Raw genomic sequence first — 17,060 nt, forward strand, 5'->3', positions numbered from 1 at the left:
GGGATTGTCTTTTCCCAGTTAGTTTCTCGAAATAGGGATGTGTTTGTCTCCTTCGGGAGGCTGATATTAGGATTGCTGTATGATTCAGCATCATAGAATCATAAAAGTTAAAGATGAAACTGACATTTTAGGTCCCTTTTTTCCCTTCCTGGGCAAATACAGATTTTGTTCCTACAGTGTTATTACCAGGTTAGCTTGTAAATGTCACAAGGGATAGAGAATCGTTCACTTCTCCAAAATGACTATTACGCAGGCTAATACATCTCACCATCTGGAAGTTTTCCCTGATACGCAGTCTTCCTTTTCCTCTCCTCAGTGTTATCTCACTATTCCTCGTTATACAGTCTTTCTATCCCACTGAGTAATTCTTCTCCTTCTTTCATATTTGTGCTCTTAATAGATTGTTAAATTTTTAGCAAATCCCTCTTCTCTTAGTTGTTGCTTAGCTAAACTATACATAATTAGCTCTCTGTCTTTCCATATAAGTCAATTGTCACAGTCCCTTCATAAGCATTATGGCTGTTCACTGAATTCTCGCTAATTTTTGCTTATCTGTCTGGTATTGATGAGCCCAAAACTAAATGCACTATTTCAAGTGTGGTCATTTTTGGGATTATCACCTCACTGCTTCATAACATAATGTGTGTTCAGTCAGAAAACTCACTCCCTCTTTTGCTGCTATATCACATTGCTTACTTGTACGTATTGCTGTCAACTACAATCCCTTCCATAAGTGTCTTTTAGCAGTACTGAAGTCCATTGTCTTGCATTTTTCCAGTTTACATCTTTTGTATCTTCTGATAATATTTCTAACCCCACTAGGTCCAGTTGCATTGTTGTCTGTTCTCAGTGACTGTATTTCCTCCCAGATTAGCAACCATTCTGAAGTTCATAACATATTGGCCACCTCCTCTCGAAGATTATTAGTAAAAATGTTAAATAAGATCACAGCTAATGCCACACAGAAGAACACCCCAACTTGATACATTATCATGTATCTTTACCCTTTGTTTGCAGTCCTCCAGCCACTTTGCACTTCATATGATAATGCTCTTGTTCTACTATGTGATGATCTTCACTCAGAAATTTAGTCTCACTAGATTATTGGGATTTTTTCCCATACAGTGTGACTCCCCAATCCATACAACGTATCCGTCTTTCATGTATTGCTGTTTATTAATTTACAAGAAAACGGTTACAGTCAAGTTGTACGGGCCAAAAATTGGACCTAAATGGAATAGGAATTTAGTGCTAAATGTTAAACTAATAGTGAGGTATTTACAGAACCCCATTGATATTTGTCTTCCACCACATTTCAGGAATACCCGTTATGTCAAGGTCCTTTTCCAGTGCCTGGTATTCTAATTTACCTAGTTTCGCTCTTCAAGAGTCTTGCATTGATATAGTACCTTGACATTTATAGTTTCTATTTTTGGCAATGTACCTTTTATTCTTGGTCTGGCACCAGTCTAACTGGCCCAGAATTTACCTCTGTGATCTCAACCTGTCACTTGTCTAGGTCAGCTGTAGTTTCTGTCCTTTCTTTTATAGGACACAATTAACCTTTGTACAGTAACTCCTCACTTAACATTGTAGTTATATTCCTGAAAAATGCTACTTTAAGCAAAACTATGTTACGTGAATCCAATTTCCCCATAAGAATTAATGTAAATAAGGGGGATTAGGTTCCAGGGAAATGTTTTTTTGCTAGACAAAAGACTAATACACACACACACACACAGTATAAGTTTTAAACAAACAATTTAATACTGTACACAGCAATGATGATTGTGAAGCTTGGTGGAGGTGGTGAAGTCAGAGGGTGGGATATTTCCCAGGGAATGCCTTACTGCTAAATTATCTAGCGCTTGACTGAGCCCTCAAGGGTTAACACATTGTTGTTAATGTAGCCTCACACTCTATAAGGCAGCACGAATGGAGGGAGGGGAGACAGCATGGCAGAGAGAGAGAGACACTGTGTGTGTGTGTGTGTGAGAGAGAGAGACGCACATTGCCCCTTTTTAAGTAGATAAGCAAGCTGAGACAGCAGCTGCTGCCAGCAAGCTCCCTCTGTCCTGAGCCCTGTTGTGTCCCCCCCGCTCGGTGGAGATGAGGTAAAGGAGCGAGGCGGGGGAGGGTGTCATAAATATAGAGGGAAGAATAGCATAAAATCCCTCCTTGGCAGCTGTACTCAATTGCCTTACCTGTAAGGGGTTAAACAGTTCAAATAACCTGGTTGGCACCTGACCAGAAGAACCAATGTTCTCTTTTGTTGTTCCGTCTCCGGATGGAGGGAGAAGCCAAACAGGTATATCATCTCCTGAAAATATACCTGGAATAATCCATCTAAAACCACAGAAATTGTAAGTAGGGCAGGGGTTCTCAGACTTTTGTACTGGTGACCCCTTTCACACAGCAAGCCTCTGAGTGCGACCCCCCCTTATACATAAAAAACACTTTTAAAAATATATTTAACACCATTATTAATGCTGGAGGCCAAGCGGGGTTTGGGGTCGAGGCTGACAGCTCGCAACCCCCCATGTAATAACCTTGCGACTCCTTGAGGGGTCCCGACCCCCAGTTTGAGAACCCCTGAAGTAGGGCAAGGAAATGCATTCAGTTATCTTTTGGTTTGGCTTGTGAATTTTCCTATGCTACAGAGGGAGTTTTATTCCCGTTTTTGTAACTGTGAAGCTGAGCCCAGAGGGGAATCCTCTGTGTTTTAAATCTTTTTATTACCCTGTAAAGTTTCCTTCCATCCTGATTTTGCAGGTGTGATTCTTTGACTTTTTTCTTTATAATAAAGTTCTTCTTTTAAGAACTTGATTGATTTCAGTGTCCTGAAGACAAAGGGTCTGGTCTGTGCTCACACTGCTAAGGCAATTAGTTGGTATATTATTCTCAAGCCTCCCCAAGAAAGGGGGTTAAGGGGGTTGGGGCGATATTTTGGGGGAATAGGGATTCCAAGTGACCCTTCCCTGAATTTTTGTGTAAATCACTTGGTGGTGGCAGCAATACCATCCAAGGACAAGGAAAGGAATTTGTGCCTTGGGGAAGTTTTAACCTAAACTGGTAGAATATAAGCGTAGGGAGGCTTTCATGCAGTCCCCACATCTGTACCCCAGAGTTCAGAGTAGGGGGGAACCCTGACATTAGCACCCCTCTTCTCCTCCTCCCCACCCCCTGCACAGCAAGCAGGAGGCTCCCGGGAGCAGCTCCAAGGCAGAGGGCAGGAGCAGCACATCGCAGTGGGGGGAGGGACAGCTGAACTGCCTGGCAATTGATAGCTTGCTGGGCGGCTGCCACACAGGGAACTTAGGGGAGCTGATAGGGGGGCTGCTGGTCCACCCTGGTTCCAAACCCCCACCAGCTAGCTCCAATGGGCTGCTCTTCCTGCAAGCAGTGGACAAAGCAGGCGGCTGCCAAACAACATTATAAGGGAGCATTGCGCAAATTTAAACAAGCATGTTCTCTAATTGATCAGCAACGTAACAACGTTAACTGGGATGACGTTAAGTGAGGGAGTTGCTGTATTAGTGACATCTCTCTAGTAGATGTCTTTTTACAACTTGAGTTCTTTTCTGCACCTGTTGATTTTTCATCAGTGCCTACCTTAAATAATCTCCCCACAAACATTATTTTCTATGCCAGCAGTCTGGTTTCATTTTGGATAAGGTGGAGCCGATCCCTTCTGTAGAGGGTGCCCTTCCTGCACGTAAATTTCCCAATACCTCAAAAATTGAACCCCCTGTTCTTTACATAATCTCTCATCTGTGCATTGCAACAGTGGAGTCCCACCCCCGCCCCCAGCATACTGGCTGACCCTCTGCATGATGGAACTGGAAACGTTGCAGAGAAAGTGACCCCAGAAGCTCTGGATGTATAAACCTTTTCCTAGTATTCTAAATTTAATTTCCAAGACTTCTCTCCTATAGCTGTCTGTGTCATTATTACCAAAATGCAGTTAGCCCTCTTTGCTCCCCAAATCAAGTGTCAACGACATGGCATGTTTAAGACTGTCCTGGTATGGAAGTTATTTCTAAGTCTAGATCAGGGGTCTGAAACACGCGGCCGGCCTGCGGAGTTATTTGCTGCGGCCTGCCAAGCTCCCTGCCCCCCCGGAGTTATTGCCTGCGGCTGCCAAGCTCCCCTCACCCGCCGCCCCCACAGCGTGCTGTGTTCCCCACTCCTCTGCCTACCTGCAGGCGCGTCCCACCACTGAACAGCTGTTTGGCGGCGCTTAGCGCTTTCCAGGAGGGTGGGGGGAGGAGCGGGGAGCCGTGCTCTCAGGAGAGGAGGCAGAGAAGAGGCAGAACAGGGGCGGGGATTTGGGGAAGGAGTTGGAATAGGGGCAGGGAGGGGGCGGAGTTGGGGTGGGGACTTTGGGGAAGGGGTTGGAATGGGGGTGGGGAAGGGTGGGGCCTCATGGAAGGGGTGGAGTGGGGGGCGGGGGTGGGGGGGGCTTTTGTATCTTTATATGAAAAGGTGTCAGTGATGCGGCCCTCGGGTCAATGTACTAGTCCCCATGTGGCCCTCGTGGTGATTTGAGTTCGAGATCCCTAGTCTAGATCTTGCATGAAAGCGCATTGCATTGCTGTTCAGTCACAGGACTGGCCTAATGTTTTACATTTTGTTCAGTTAATACTTCAGAAAAAAATGAAGTTTATTAATTTACAAGAAAATGGTTACAGTTAAGTTGTACAGGACAAAAATTGGACCTAAAGGGAATAGAAATTTTTAGTCCAACATGTTAAACTAATCACTGTGCTGCCAGAAAGATTATACTTTACTAACTATTGCTTAGCAAAGAATAAACGCGGTGTGGCTCTGTGTCTGTGTCCAGTCTCTGAGTTTGAAACGCAGTTGCTCCCATTAGATCTAGAATTCTAGTTATGTAATCCTAAATACCAAGAGTCCAAGCAGAATTCAGCCACACACAACAAAATTCTTCAGAGCCTGGTAATAGATATCAGCAACATATAGATATCATTGACTGGCAAACCAAGACTCAAAATAATAATATACATGATGTATCAAACTTAAAAACAAAATGCAGTAGCTAGGAGTAGTTTTTAGCAGATGAAGGGAAAAAACAAGGCCCTAAAACAACTTCAGAATCAGCTGTTTCAGCCTTAGTATGAAGGGTCCCTCCCTGGCAATCCTTACCAGATGTTCTCTAAAATCTCCCACTCCTCAAGCAGGTGTGATCAGCATTTCTGTTCATTCTTTAAATGCAAATCCAATAACTTAAAACTCTCATATATAGTTTGGTCAAGAAGTATCCGTGAACGACTTGCATATTAATTCTGATTTTGAGGCACATTTGACATTGTATATGTCTAGCCTCAGATATGCATTTCCAAGAAAAAATGTCTATTTTTCATTTTTCTGAATCCAGTTTGCTCATGAATCTAAGATTTGGCTCTGATTTCCCAGCTCCAGCCAGACTAAAAAAATCTTTAGTTTGTCCCTCAGTGCTGCAACTTTGTTGAAACAGGTAGCACTGTAATATTCAGAAAGAAAAGTAACTGAGGGGTTAGGGAATCAATAATACAGCCAAGAAAACGAAAAGTTTCTATCCCAATAATGGAAAATTAAACCTAGTGTCTGAAATGTTATCTGGTCTGCTTTGCATTATTCTGGCTCGCTCCACAATCTTGTAGCGTTCTTTGAAGTCTCAGTTTCCCCCAACTACAAGTCTCAAGAACTGACCTCAAGCCATTTCTTAATAGGTATAAAAGCTTTCTTTCTCTGAAGTAACATAGGGAAGCCTTCTACACAAAAGCACATTCTGTAATTGCTATGCAAAACAGTTCCCTTAAAACAAACCAACACACGAGTTTCATTACATTGCTTGTTAGAGTGACATGTTAAAATCACAGTGCCTTGGCCTTTTGACTGTTGTTGTTTTGTAAGGGGCAAATTTCTCCCCATCTCAAAGTAGGAAAGGGATTGCTGAAAAATTCAGCTCTGCACATACAGCAAGGCAACGAAACTTGAGTAAAAGCCTCCTAGTTTATGGAGCCTTGATCAAAAAGCACACTTACATTATTAAATATAGTTACTACATTTGTCATCCTATTTTTAAACCCTTTGTTTTCCTTGATCATTTGAGAGAAGCACATCCTGATGGCTCACTCTGTTCTTTGAAGCTGTCACACTCAGCTCTTCAGATTTTATTACATGGCGAGGTGATTTCATGAAATGAGCTAGATTCTAATTGCTGATTTACTGGTACATGTTAATTGTCTTTTAAATATAACTTTTAGAACCCTCCCCAAAAATAGATATTAGGTCCTGTACTTGAAGATACTCCACATGTTCAGAGGAAGCCAAGCTGTTCTCTTGATACTAGTTTTACTTTGGAGTATTTTTTGTTCTGTTTCATAGGGAGGATAAACAAAGGTCTTAATAAAGGGGCCCAGACACTATATAGTGATGGGCACTATAAGGCCTGGTCTACACTGGGGGAGGAGAGGGGGGGAGATTGAGCTAAATTACGCAACTTCAGCTACGTGAACAACGTAGCTGAAGTCGACAAACTTAGATCTACTCACCGCGGTGTCTTCACTGCAATGAGTCAACTGCTGCCGCTCCCCCGTCGACTCTACCTGTGTCTCTTGCGGCGATGGAGTACAGAAGTTGACGGGAGAGCGCTCGGGGGTCAATTTATCGTGTCTAGACTAGACACAATAAATCGACCCCCGCTGGATCGATCACTGCCCGCCGATCCGGCGGGTAGTATAGACATATCCTAAGATAGAGCAACAAGTTAGTAAAATATCCAACAGAATAAAAAATAACCCAGTAAATTGTATTATCCAGAAGCAATCACGCAATTCCTGACTTTCCTTGTAGAAACTTAAAAAATAAACACTACCACTATCTGTCAGTATCGTAATGCTGATGTTTCAGTTTTCACCAAGGGCTTTGTTGCAAGGATAGGTTCCTGGGTTAGTGTTTGTTGTATACCTCATTTTCACTGGTATTCACTATGTTAGACATCCAGTCACCGCCAACCTCCTTGGTGAAAACTGAAACAGGAGACTAACAAATGAGGTAGGATCAGAAGAGGCTAAAATAGCGTCAAAGTTAGACTCAGGACTCACAGTTTGTCAGAGCGATGCCCGATGCAACACACAAAAGGAGCCCGCAGGCAACTGCCTCAGTCGCCCTTGCTTTCACACCAAGGGTTTTACCCAAGGTGCGGTGCGGCTGCGATTGTGCAGATTTCACTCACTCAGACCGCGGGGACAGGAACCCCTTGGTCGGCCGATCCCCGGACGGAGATGGCACCCAGACTCAAACACTCCACAGGACAGTCCTCAATCCAGACAAAACACAGAAATAATTACCTGACCAGATTCCCGATGTCAGATCCCGGGATCCCTACCAGAACAGAGTGGGAACCAACAGGTTCGAGGGCGTAGACTTCACTGTGGTCATGCGCCCTTCCGTTCAGGAGGAGGACCGCTCGGGCCAAATGCCCAGGTGCCGGCTGCCACGGTCATCCTACAAAAACGGTCAGGAATTACACGGCCCCAGTGAAGACGGTCGCCATCTCAGTGGGACCTCCAAATTGTCAAAGTTAGACTCAGGACTCACAGTTTGTCAGACCACTCTGTTTTATTAGCACAGCGCTCTGCTAATAACACCCAGATAATGTGAGCACCATCCAAGACCCACACTACCTTATTTTATACAGATAAAAAGGGTGCGAACTTAACAAGAGGACAAAGAAAGCAGAACTGACAAGTTTACCCGAGGCTAGACATACATATTCAATTTTCTTACTAACTTTTACAGATCTCCGGCTGATGTTCCACCATTAGCTTAAGCGGACTCATTGTTTATGCCTTAATGTTCCTTTTCCTGACACCTGTATTTCAGCATTCCTTATTTCTGCTTAAAGGTACATACAGCATTTCTTTAATCCATTCTATTTTTACAATATAATTCATTCTACTTTCACAATAGGGAAAGAACAAATTAAAAATTACTTCGACATATTAAATGTCTTCAAGTCACCAGGGCCTGATGAAATGCATCCTAGAATACTCAAGGAGCTGACTAAGGAGATATTTGAGCCATTAGCAATTATCTTTGAGAAGTCATGGAAGACGGGAGAGATTCCAGAAGACTGGAAAAGGGCAAATATAGTGCCCATCTATAAAAAGGGAAATAAGGATAGCCCAGGAAATTACAGACCAATCAGCTTAACTTCTGTACCTGGAAAGATGATGGAGCAAATAATTAAGCAATCCATTTGCAAATATCTAGAAGATAAGGTGATAAGTGACAGTCAGCATGGATTTGTCAAAAACAATTCATGTCAAACCAACCTGATAGCATTCTTTGACAGGGTAAGAAGCCTTGTGGATGGGGGGAAACAGTAGACGTGGTATATCTTGACTTTAGTAAAGCTTTTGATACTGTCTTGCATGACCTTCTCATAAACAAACTAGGGAAATGCAACCTAGATAGAGCTACTATAAGGTGGCTGCAAAACTGGTTGGAAAACCGTTCCCAGAGAGTAGTTATCAGTTATCAGGCTGGAAGGGCATAAAGAGCGGGATCCTGCAGGGATCAGTTCTGGGTCCAGTTCTGTTCAATATCTTCATCAATGATTTAGATAATGGCATAGAGAGTACACTTATAAAGTTTGCGGACGATACCAATCTGGGAGGGGTTGCAAGTGCTTTGGAGGAGAGGATTAAAATTCAAAATGATCTGGAGAAATGGTCTTAAGTAAATAGGGTGAAATTCAATAAGGACAAATGCAAAGTACTCCATTTAGGAAGGAACAATCAGTTGCACACATACAAAATGGCAAATGACTGCCTAGGAGTGAGTACTGCGGAAAGGGATCTGTGCGTCATAGTGGACCACAAGCTAAATATGAGTCAACAGTGTAACACTGTTGCAAAAAAAAGTGAACATCATTCTGGGATGTACTAGTAGGAGTGTTGTAAGCAAGACATGAGAAGTAATTCTTCTGTTCTACTCTGCTCTGATTAGGCCTCAACTGGAGTATTGAGTCCAGCTCTGGGTGCCACATTTCAGGAAGGATGTGGACAAATTGGAAAGAGTCCAGAGAAGCGCAACAAAAATTATTAAAGGTCTAGAAAACATGACCTGTGAGGGAAGATTGAAAAAATTGGGTTTGTTTAGTCTGGGAAAGAGAAGACCGAGAGGGGACATAACAGTTTTCAAGTATGTAAAAGGTTGTTACAAGGAGGAGGAAGAAAAATTGTTTTTCTTAACCTCTGAGGATAGGACAAGAAGCAATGGGCTTAAATTGCAGCAAGGGAGGTTTAGGTTGGACATTAGGAACTTCCTAACGCTCAGGGTGATTAAGCACTGGAATAAATTGCCTAGGGAGGTTGTGGAATCTCCATCATTGGAGATTTTTAAGAGTAGGTTAGACAAACACCTGTCTGGAATGGTATAGATAATTAGTCCTGCCACGAGTGTAGGGGACTGGACTAGATGACCTCTCGAGGTCCCTTCCAGTTCTGTGATTTTATGAAAATCAGTAGAAATAAGTGTGCGGTTTAGTTCTAGCCATGTCGGTCCCAGGATGTTAGAGACAAGGTGGGTGAGGTAATATCTTTTTTTGGACCAACTTCTATTGGTGAGAGAGACAAGACCAGAAGAGGGTGGTTCAGGAAAGATTTATTTCAGGATGGGGTCCCCATAGAGTATGGGTTGTAGTTGTTTGATACCCCATGTAGGTTCCAGTGTTGGGGGATGGTGACAACTATGGGTGTGCGGTTGGAGGGGATTTATTTCTGTTCTTCAAACAACCCCTCAACCTCTCCAAGCTCATCATCAAAAGCAAGCTCCCCACAGACCAGGACACCATCTCAAAGCCACACCAGGCTCTGCCAGAACAACATATGCAAAATCTGCAGACATATCTCCACTGCTACAATGATCAACACACCTTTCAAGATCCATGGGTTCTACGCATGCCTATCACAACATGTGGTGTACCTCATCCAGTGCACTTAAATGCCCCAATAACAATTGTGTGGGTGAAACCAGACAATCATTACACTTTTGAATAAACTCATACAGGAAGATGATAAAAGACAAAAACACTGTATCACCTGTGAGTGAACACATTTCAGAAAGCGATCACTCTGTATCTGACCTGTGAGTCCTCATCCTCAAAGAAAACCTGCACAACACTTTCAAAAGACGAGCCTGGGAGTTTAAATTCATAACTTTGCTAGACACTAAAATCATGGTAAAGACACTGGATTTATGGCTTATTACAACGATCTGTAACCCACTAACCCCCATTTTTGTCCTATAATTACAGGGGTGTTCGTGAGCCACTTCACCTTGAATGGTCCCTTAGAATATGTGCTAACTATTTATGCTAAACTATCTGTTTGACCTTGTATTTAGCTGTGACACTCTGAGTTCCTTTCCCAGACCCGAGGAAGAGCTCTGTATAGCTCGAAAGCTTGTTTCTCTCACCAACGGAAGTTGGTCCAATAAATGCTATTACCTCACCCACCTTGTCGCTCTAGAAATAAAAGTGCATATGACAAGTCTTTTTTTTGTACCAGATGAGAGAAATGCAAAAAGTAAACAAGTAGCATAAAGATTTTTTTAAAAACAATTCTTTCCAAAAAAGAATATTTTCTAGGGATTCTTTCTAAAGAAAAGCCTCTTAAATCAGCATCAACCTTGACCACTGGATCCATGGCTTGATATTGATCTAAAGTCCTCAATCAAATGAATTTGGTGGTATGAACTCAATGCATTTTTATACTAGACTGTATCTTAATAGCGTCTTGATTTTCACCAGAGCTGGCCCTGTTTGGGGAGAAGTCTCTTGTGCTGTTCCTTTTGCAGGATCCCTTGGTATTTTCTGCTTTTGCTTGCTTGCTTTCACTCCTGAAAACTTCCCCCCCTCCTCCCAACATGATTCCCTACTTTGAAGTGACTTTGGTTTATTTTAGCACAGCTGTCTGCTGTCTGTGTTCTGTGGATCCTTGATGTGCCATAGCATCCTCTGCCCTGCTGCTTTAAATAGCAGCCATGCAGAAGATTCAAGGGAGCATCAAAGATCAGAAGGCATTGGTCAGCATGCAGCTGAGGTGAGAACAAAGCAGTCTCTTAGGAGGCGGAGTGGGCACAGATGGAGAACAAGAAGAGGAGTAGATGTGGGAGCTAAAGTCGGGAAATGGAGCCGTGAGTTGTGGAAGTGGGAGAGGAGGAAAGCATTTGTGAAAACGATGTAATTTTAGCAGACCTGAGATTCGCAGGTGTAATGGAATAAAGGATTCGGACTTTGAAGAATGTTTTGTGAAGAAGAGAAACTTGGGATGAATTGAAGTTGTCCCCTTAAGCCTCCTCTCTGTGAGGTGCTCTTCCCTCTACTCTTTCCCCTCCTCCTACTGACTTACATTTGTGAAGCCAGAATGCAAATATGCATTTGAATCTCCACAGTAATCCTACCACCTTTTAAGGATTGGGGTGTGTACAAAGGGAAACTGCATGTGCTGGATAAAGTAGAGCATGGGGGCTATTTACAGCTCCCTGATTTTCCGGCTCCCATCCCATTGCAGGTTAAGCAGCCTGAGATCTGTTCTAACTTGTGCCAGCTGGCAATAGCTTGGGTGTCTCCCACTCCCTATGCTAGTGACTACAAGGAGTGAGACCAAGGGGACAGTCTACCAGCTTCACACCTGTATTAACTCCCCAATGCTGAGGGATTCCATCCAGCCGGGGACTTAAGGATTCTTCTGTTTCTTGTGCATTGCCCGAGTGGCATAGACAAGCCAAAACATGTGTTTCCATTGCCACTTTCCTTATTGATAATGAGCAAATATGATGACAAAATCTTCCTTGAAGAGCGAATAATGGAAGCAAAATTTAACTTCTTCTGATGCTGAGCACTGGTCACTCCAGAATGCCCACTTACGTTAGTACCACATTTACCTACTCAATTAAAAAAACAACACGTTCTACATGGTTCATTTCTGTATCTACTTGATAGTTCAGTGTGATTTGTTAGCAGAAGTAATTTTCAATGCACTAATCAGACTTTGTGTTTTCTTCTTTGCAGTGTTATTTATTTTTATACTGCACAGGCTGGCGGAATGTCAAATCCTTCCTGACTTTTGGTTTAATCTGCCTGTGTAACATGTATCTGTACGAACTGCGCAATCTCTGGCAGCTCTTCTTCCACGTGACAGTGGGAGCGTTTTCAGCATTACAAATACGGCTAAGACAACCACAAGGGAAGTCCCCTGATTACAATGTCTGACCCAAGTCCTGGGATGTCCCAAGGCAGTCTCAGTCCACCCATGGTTCCCTCTCAGGAATGAAAAGCTTTTCTCCAAAAGAAGAAGTTGTGTTTTTTATTTGTTTGTTTTTTTTTAAAAGATCAACACAAGATGCCTGTGGACGTTTGTGACTTGAGAACTTAGACTTATCCTCATTGAAGACTGAAGACACACACAATACAGGATTAGTGGAGGAAAATGGGTCCTATCCATGCAGAGCATTGTCCCTTGAGGACAAATAAAAGTTTAGAGGACTTGACTGATAGCAGGAAAAAGCCGCCTTCAAAAGTATGATAATGGAAAAAGATATATATACAGGGCATGTTCTGCATATCAAGTGAGCACTCCAATTCCAAAATCAGTTTTGCCTTTGTGAGGCAGTAGTATAGGCTGAATACAAAGATGCTATTGCATATTAGCAGACTATTGGAATGAGTGCGTTACTAAATGTGAAACTATTGGATTGCACATTAAATTTAATGGGATGCGTGTATGTGTTTTCTTAATTAAAGCCTAACCTGGAAACATCTGTTTATGGGGATTAGCTCCTTGGTCCCAGTGGCCTTCCATCTAGTGCTGAGTTAACTATAAATCTTGGTAAATATTTTTCTCTGTATAATTTGTTTTTAATGATCTTTTGAAAGTGACCTTTATGGACAAGTTTTATTTAAGTAAATAACCTAAAATTCTGTCTCTTGGCCCTCTTTGCTCTCCTCCTCTATTTGAACACTAGAAGTTTGAAAAGAAGTTGCCAGGTGGGTAAACAAACATTGATTTGAAACCTGTTTGAGCTATTGCTTGTCTCTCTCTACATTTTATGAGCTGGATTAATAGCTGAAACCTAACTTAGCATATAGGCAACTGGTGGTGAGCTTATTTCCATCAATCATAAACGGAGTTCAGTTTAAAAAAATCCTTTTTGGATCCAGGGATTTTGTTGGTCTGGTAGATTTACATTTTACTGTGTATTAGTGGCTGGGACAGCTATGTAGAGTCCCAGAGTTTGTGAATTAATTAGCAGATGAACAATCAAGGCTATTACATTGCATTCTATTTCTTTTGACAATCATATTTTGAGTTAATTATTTCCAGGGCTTTATAGTACACTAGTAAATATATTTTAATATAGTTTGCTCAAGTAGTGAGGTGTAGTAATATGGGGCATAACTAAAGCCTTCAGAAAAGTTTTAATAGCAGGATGGCTTCCACATTGCTTGTGAGCATTACTAGGCTTGGTGATTAGTGAGGTTCTGCTTTACTATGAAATGTTACTCATCAGATCTCTGTAGGCGGTCCCCACATAAAATGCTCTCTTCGGTAATTTATTGGCAATCAAGCTGATAGCAGAGAAGTAATACCTAGACTGGGAACAACTATTGTTTTTTTTAAAGGAAGTGACCTTACTCAAGGGGATCCAGGTGCCCAAGACCAAGATAATTTACAGAAAATGGAATCAGTCCTAAATGAACAGCAGTGGTATGTATTTTTTGATGCACTCTTTGTTATAATGTCTCTTTCTAAGACCAATGTAATTAAGAGGCTGAAAATATCTTGGTGCATGTGGTAGCTAAGATAATTGTTGCAGGAGGTGTTCTTTGCCTTTGAACCTTTTTCTTTTTTTTTTCATTCATCCAGCAAATAGAATGGGGATGCATTTGTCTGGTCTTGTATGTTCCCATTATGACACTTTTGTTGGTATTTTGGGACAGTAGGGGAAGGGAAGGAAGGAGGAGGATTTGAAATTTAAACAGAGTGTAAGAGGCGTATCTGCAGGAATACAAGGATTTCAATACTGTTAGTTAAACCCTTAGTTTTAAACAGCTCAGACTACCCACTGCCAAACAACACATGTTGCATTAGATTGCAGTGCAGCCTTTGGAAATCAGGACACCTGAAAACACAAAAATAAATCTTTCACTATTTTAAACTTGGGGTTTGAAATATGGATATTGTGTGTTTAGTACAAACTAAAGCTTTCGTCTTTTCAACACACTCCTTTGAGCCAAAAATTCTGAGTTTTTTTGGTTTTGGGGGGTTTTTGTTAAAAAAAAAAAAAAAAAGGTGCAAACATCACTCAGGAACTTTAATTTATTATGCTGATATATTTAGGACCCAATCCGACTTCCAGAGAAGTCAATAGAAAACCTCCCGTTGACTTGAATGAGTGCAGGTCCCCTTTAAGCCGCATTCTGATAACTTTAATGGTGCTTAGGTCTTGAGTGAATTTCACCCAGAGGAAATTGGACCAAGGAGTTGCTTCTTGTTACGAAAAAAAGAGGTCATGAAGAAGTAATTGTAAGGGTTACTTATGGAAGCAGCCCAATGGAAGTCGATGGGAATACTAGCATGCGTATTGAATACTTACATGAACATGGGTTGCAGGATTGGGCTTGGTATTTGTAACTTCTGCAGTTAATGAGTTAAATTATTTGCAAAGATAATGCTTTTAGCTTATTATCATTATGACAGTCAGGAAACTAAACAAGAATTAGCATTATAAACCTGCTCTGTTGGAAGGTCTAAAATAGTTCTACCACTATTCATTTTGCCTCAGTTGTAGTACTAAAGATGCTACTAAGAATGTACACTGAAGTACCTCTTTGTTCCCAGGGCCGGCTCTAACTTCTTTGCCGCCCCAAGCAGCAAAAAAAAGCGCCGCCCCGCCGTAACACCCCCCCCCCAGCGCCGCCCTGCCCCGCCAAAACACCCCCCCACTGAATGCCACGCCGCCGAAACCCTCCCCACCAAGTGCCGCGCTGCTGAACACCCCCCGCCGAGTGCCACGCTGCTGAACCCCCCCGCGCCGAGTGCCACGCTGCTGAACCCCCCCGCGCGGAGCGCTGCCGAACACCCCCGCCGAGCACCGCGCCGCCGAAACCCCCGTCGAGCGCCGCGCCACCAAACAGCCCCCGCCGCACTGCCGAACACCCCTGCCCCCCGTGGAGCGCCGCGCCACCGAAACCCCCGCTGAGCGCCGCGCTGCCGAACACCTCTGCCCCCCGCCGAGCGCCGCACTGCTGAAGCCCCCCCCCGCGCAGAGCACCGCCAAACAGCCCCCGCCACCCCAAGATTGGCCGCCCCTTACCAGGTGCCGCCCCAAGCACGTGCTTGGTTGCCTGGTGCCTGGAGCCGGCCCTGTTTGTTCCAGTCTTGTGACCTTATGCAGATGTAGGCTTTTCTGCCCTGTCAGTGGCTGCTGATGTATCAGTCTGAGAAGACTGTTTTTCCTTTTAATCTTTTTCCCTTCCCCTGCTTTTTAAAGGATGCGTTCCCTTGCTGTAACATCTAGAGCCATTATTGCATTACTAGTGGCATTAAACAAACTGCTGATTTAACAGATGTAATGAGCAAATACAACTGTCAGACAGATTTAACTATGCTTGTTGAAAAAAATCACAATTTACAGTGAAGAGATAATGTCTACTCCCCAGCTGTGACAGTTCCTCACAAATTCATTACTAAACATGTAAGCTAGTAATACATATTAGAAGATGTTCAGTACTGTTTTTGTATACAAACTTCATGTGGGTAGTTAGAATATTTGAACTTTTTCTGTGCACGGGTTTGGAAAATGCACCATTTGTGTCCTGTTATGGGGTGAAATTCTGACCCACTGAAGTCAACGGCAAAATTTCCCTTGACTTAGTGGGGCCAGGATTGTGCCCACTGGACCTCATCCAGTACTCATTGAAGTCAACAGGAGACTTTCCATTGACTTCACTAGATGTTGAATCAGGTTCATGAGGACAGATTCTGTACTGGTTACAGTCCAAGTCTGATTAGAATTGGAGTTGCGCAAGGAAAAGGGCCTGATTCTGATAGATGCTGGGTGCATTCAGTGGGACATCAGTGGAAGCTGAGGCCACTCGGCATCTATTAGAGGTTAAGCTCTGAGGCAGACTGTATCCAGCATATGTAAAAAGAATGAAAATATTTTCTTTAAACAAAACATGAGTCTGTTCAAATTTGATTAATTAGGAATGTTCAAATGCCTCACTATAGCTTTTTAAAACACACACACTGTTGTTTTTATTGTTTCCCTGTGTGTTTTCTGACCTAAAAGTCCTGACCCCTTTCATGGTATTGTGTGGTCTGTTTTTCATTTATTTTTTAAATACCTGAGTAGAAATGTGAAACTTTTAAAAATCTCTCCTACAGACAGTTAGCTTTTTTGTTTGTTTTTTCTTTTCTCTCCAGCAGCCAACCTTCTCTCAGGCACTGAACAATAACCAGCCTTCTCTCTTGTGTGTTTTTTCTAGCAATCTTTGGTGGGTTAACTACCTAAAGGTGCATTTTAAAATGTAGAATAATATCAAAAGTCTTTTGGAAAATACAGTTGTTGGTTTTTTTTTAGGTTTGAGTATGTAGTTGGTAATGTAGCAGATTCAATCCAATCACTTTTTTGTCCTAAAGAACTCATTTTCTCTGCATCAAATGGCTGACGGGAGATAGAACACTATTGTTTTAAAGTCTGTCAGGTTTTTTAAATGGTGAGGTTAGTCAACACCCATTGCCGTATCTTTAATAATTAGTAGTTTCTTTAGCAAAGAAGCAATGACATCTGTTTAGGCTTCTCACCTCTTCCCCCCCCCCCCCCCCATGAATTGCTTTTTTGAATCCCAGATTAAGTAATAAGTAGAAATGCATTACCATTTACAAACACTAAACATATGCTCTTTGGGCTTGGCACTTGGCAAGACGGTAACAGCAGGAAAGCTACATGTTTGTGTAGCAGCCACTCATTGTAAAAATGCA

The 17,060-nt window shown here is 42.5% G+C and overlaps 1 protein-coding gene across 1 annotated transcript in view; it reads left to right on the top strand.

The window, feature by feature from the left end:
• The window catches only part of SEC22A (SEC22 homolog A, vesicle trafficking protein), a 47,906-nt gene extending 34,918 nt beyond the window's left edge, over positions 1–12,988 (top strand). The window contains exon 7 of the mRNA XM_065413590.1: positions 12,086–12,988. Coding sequence (XP_065269662.1) covers positions 12,086–12,286 — 201 coding nt within the window. The 3' untranslated portion in view covers positions 12,287–12,988. The remainder of the gene's footprint in view (positions 1–12,085) is intronic.
• Positions 12,989–17,060: the final 4,072 nt, after the last annotated feature.

This window comes from Emys orbicularis, chromosome 11 (assembly GCF_028017835.1).
Source record: "Emys orbicularis isolate rEmyOrb1 chromosome 11, rEmyOrb1.hap1, whole genome shotgun sequence".
Taxonomy (NCBI): Eukaryota; Metazoa; Chordata; order Testudines; family Emydidae; genus Emys; species Emys orbicularis.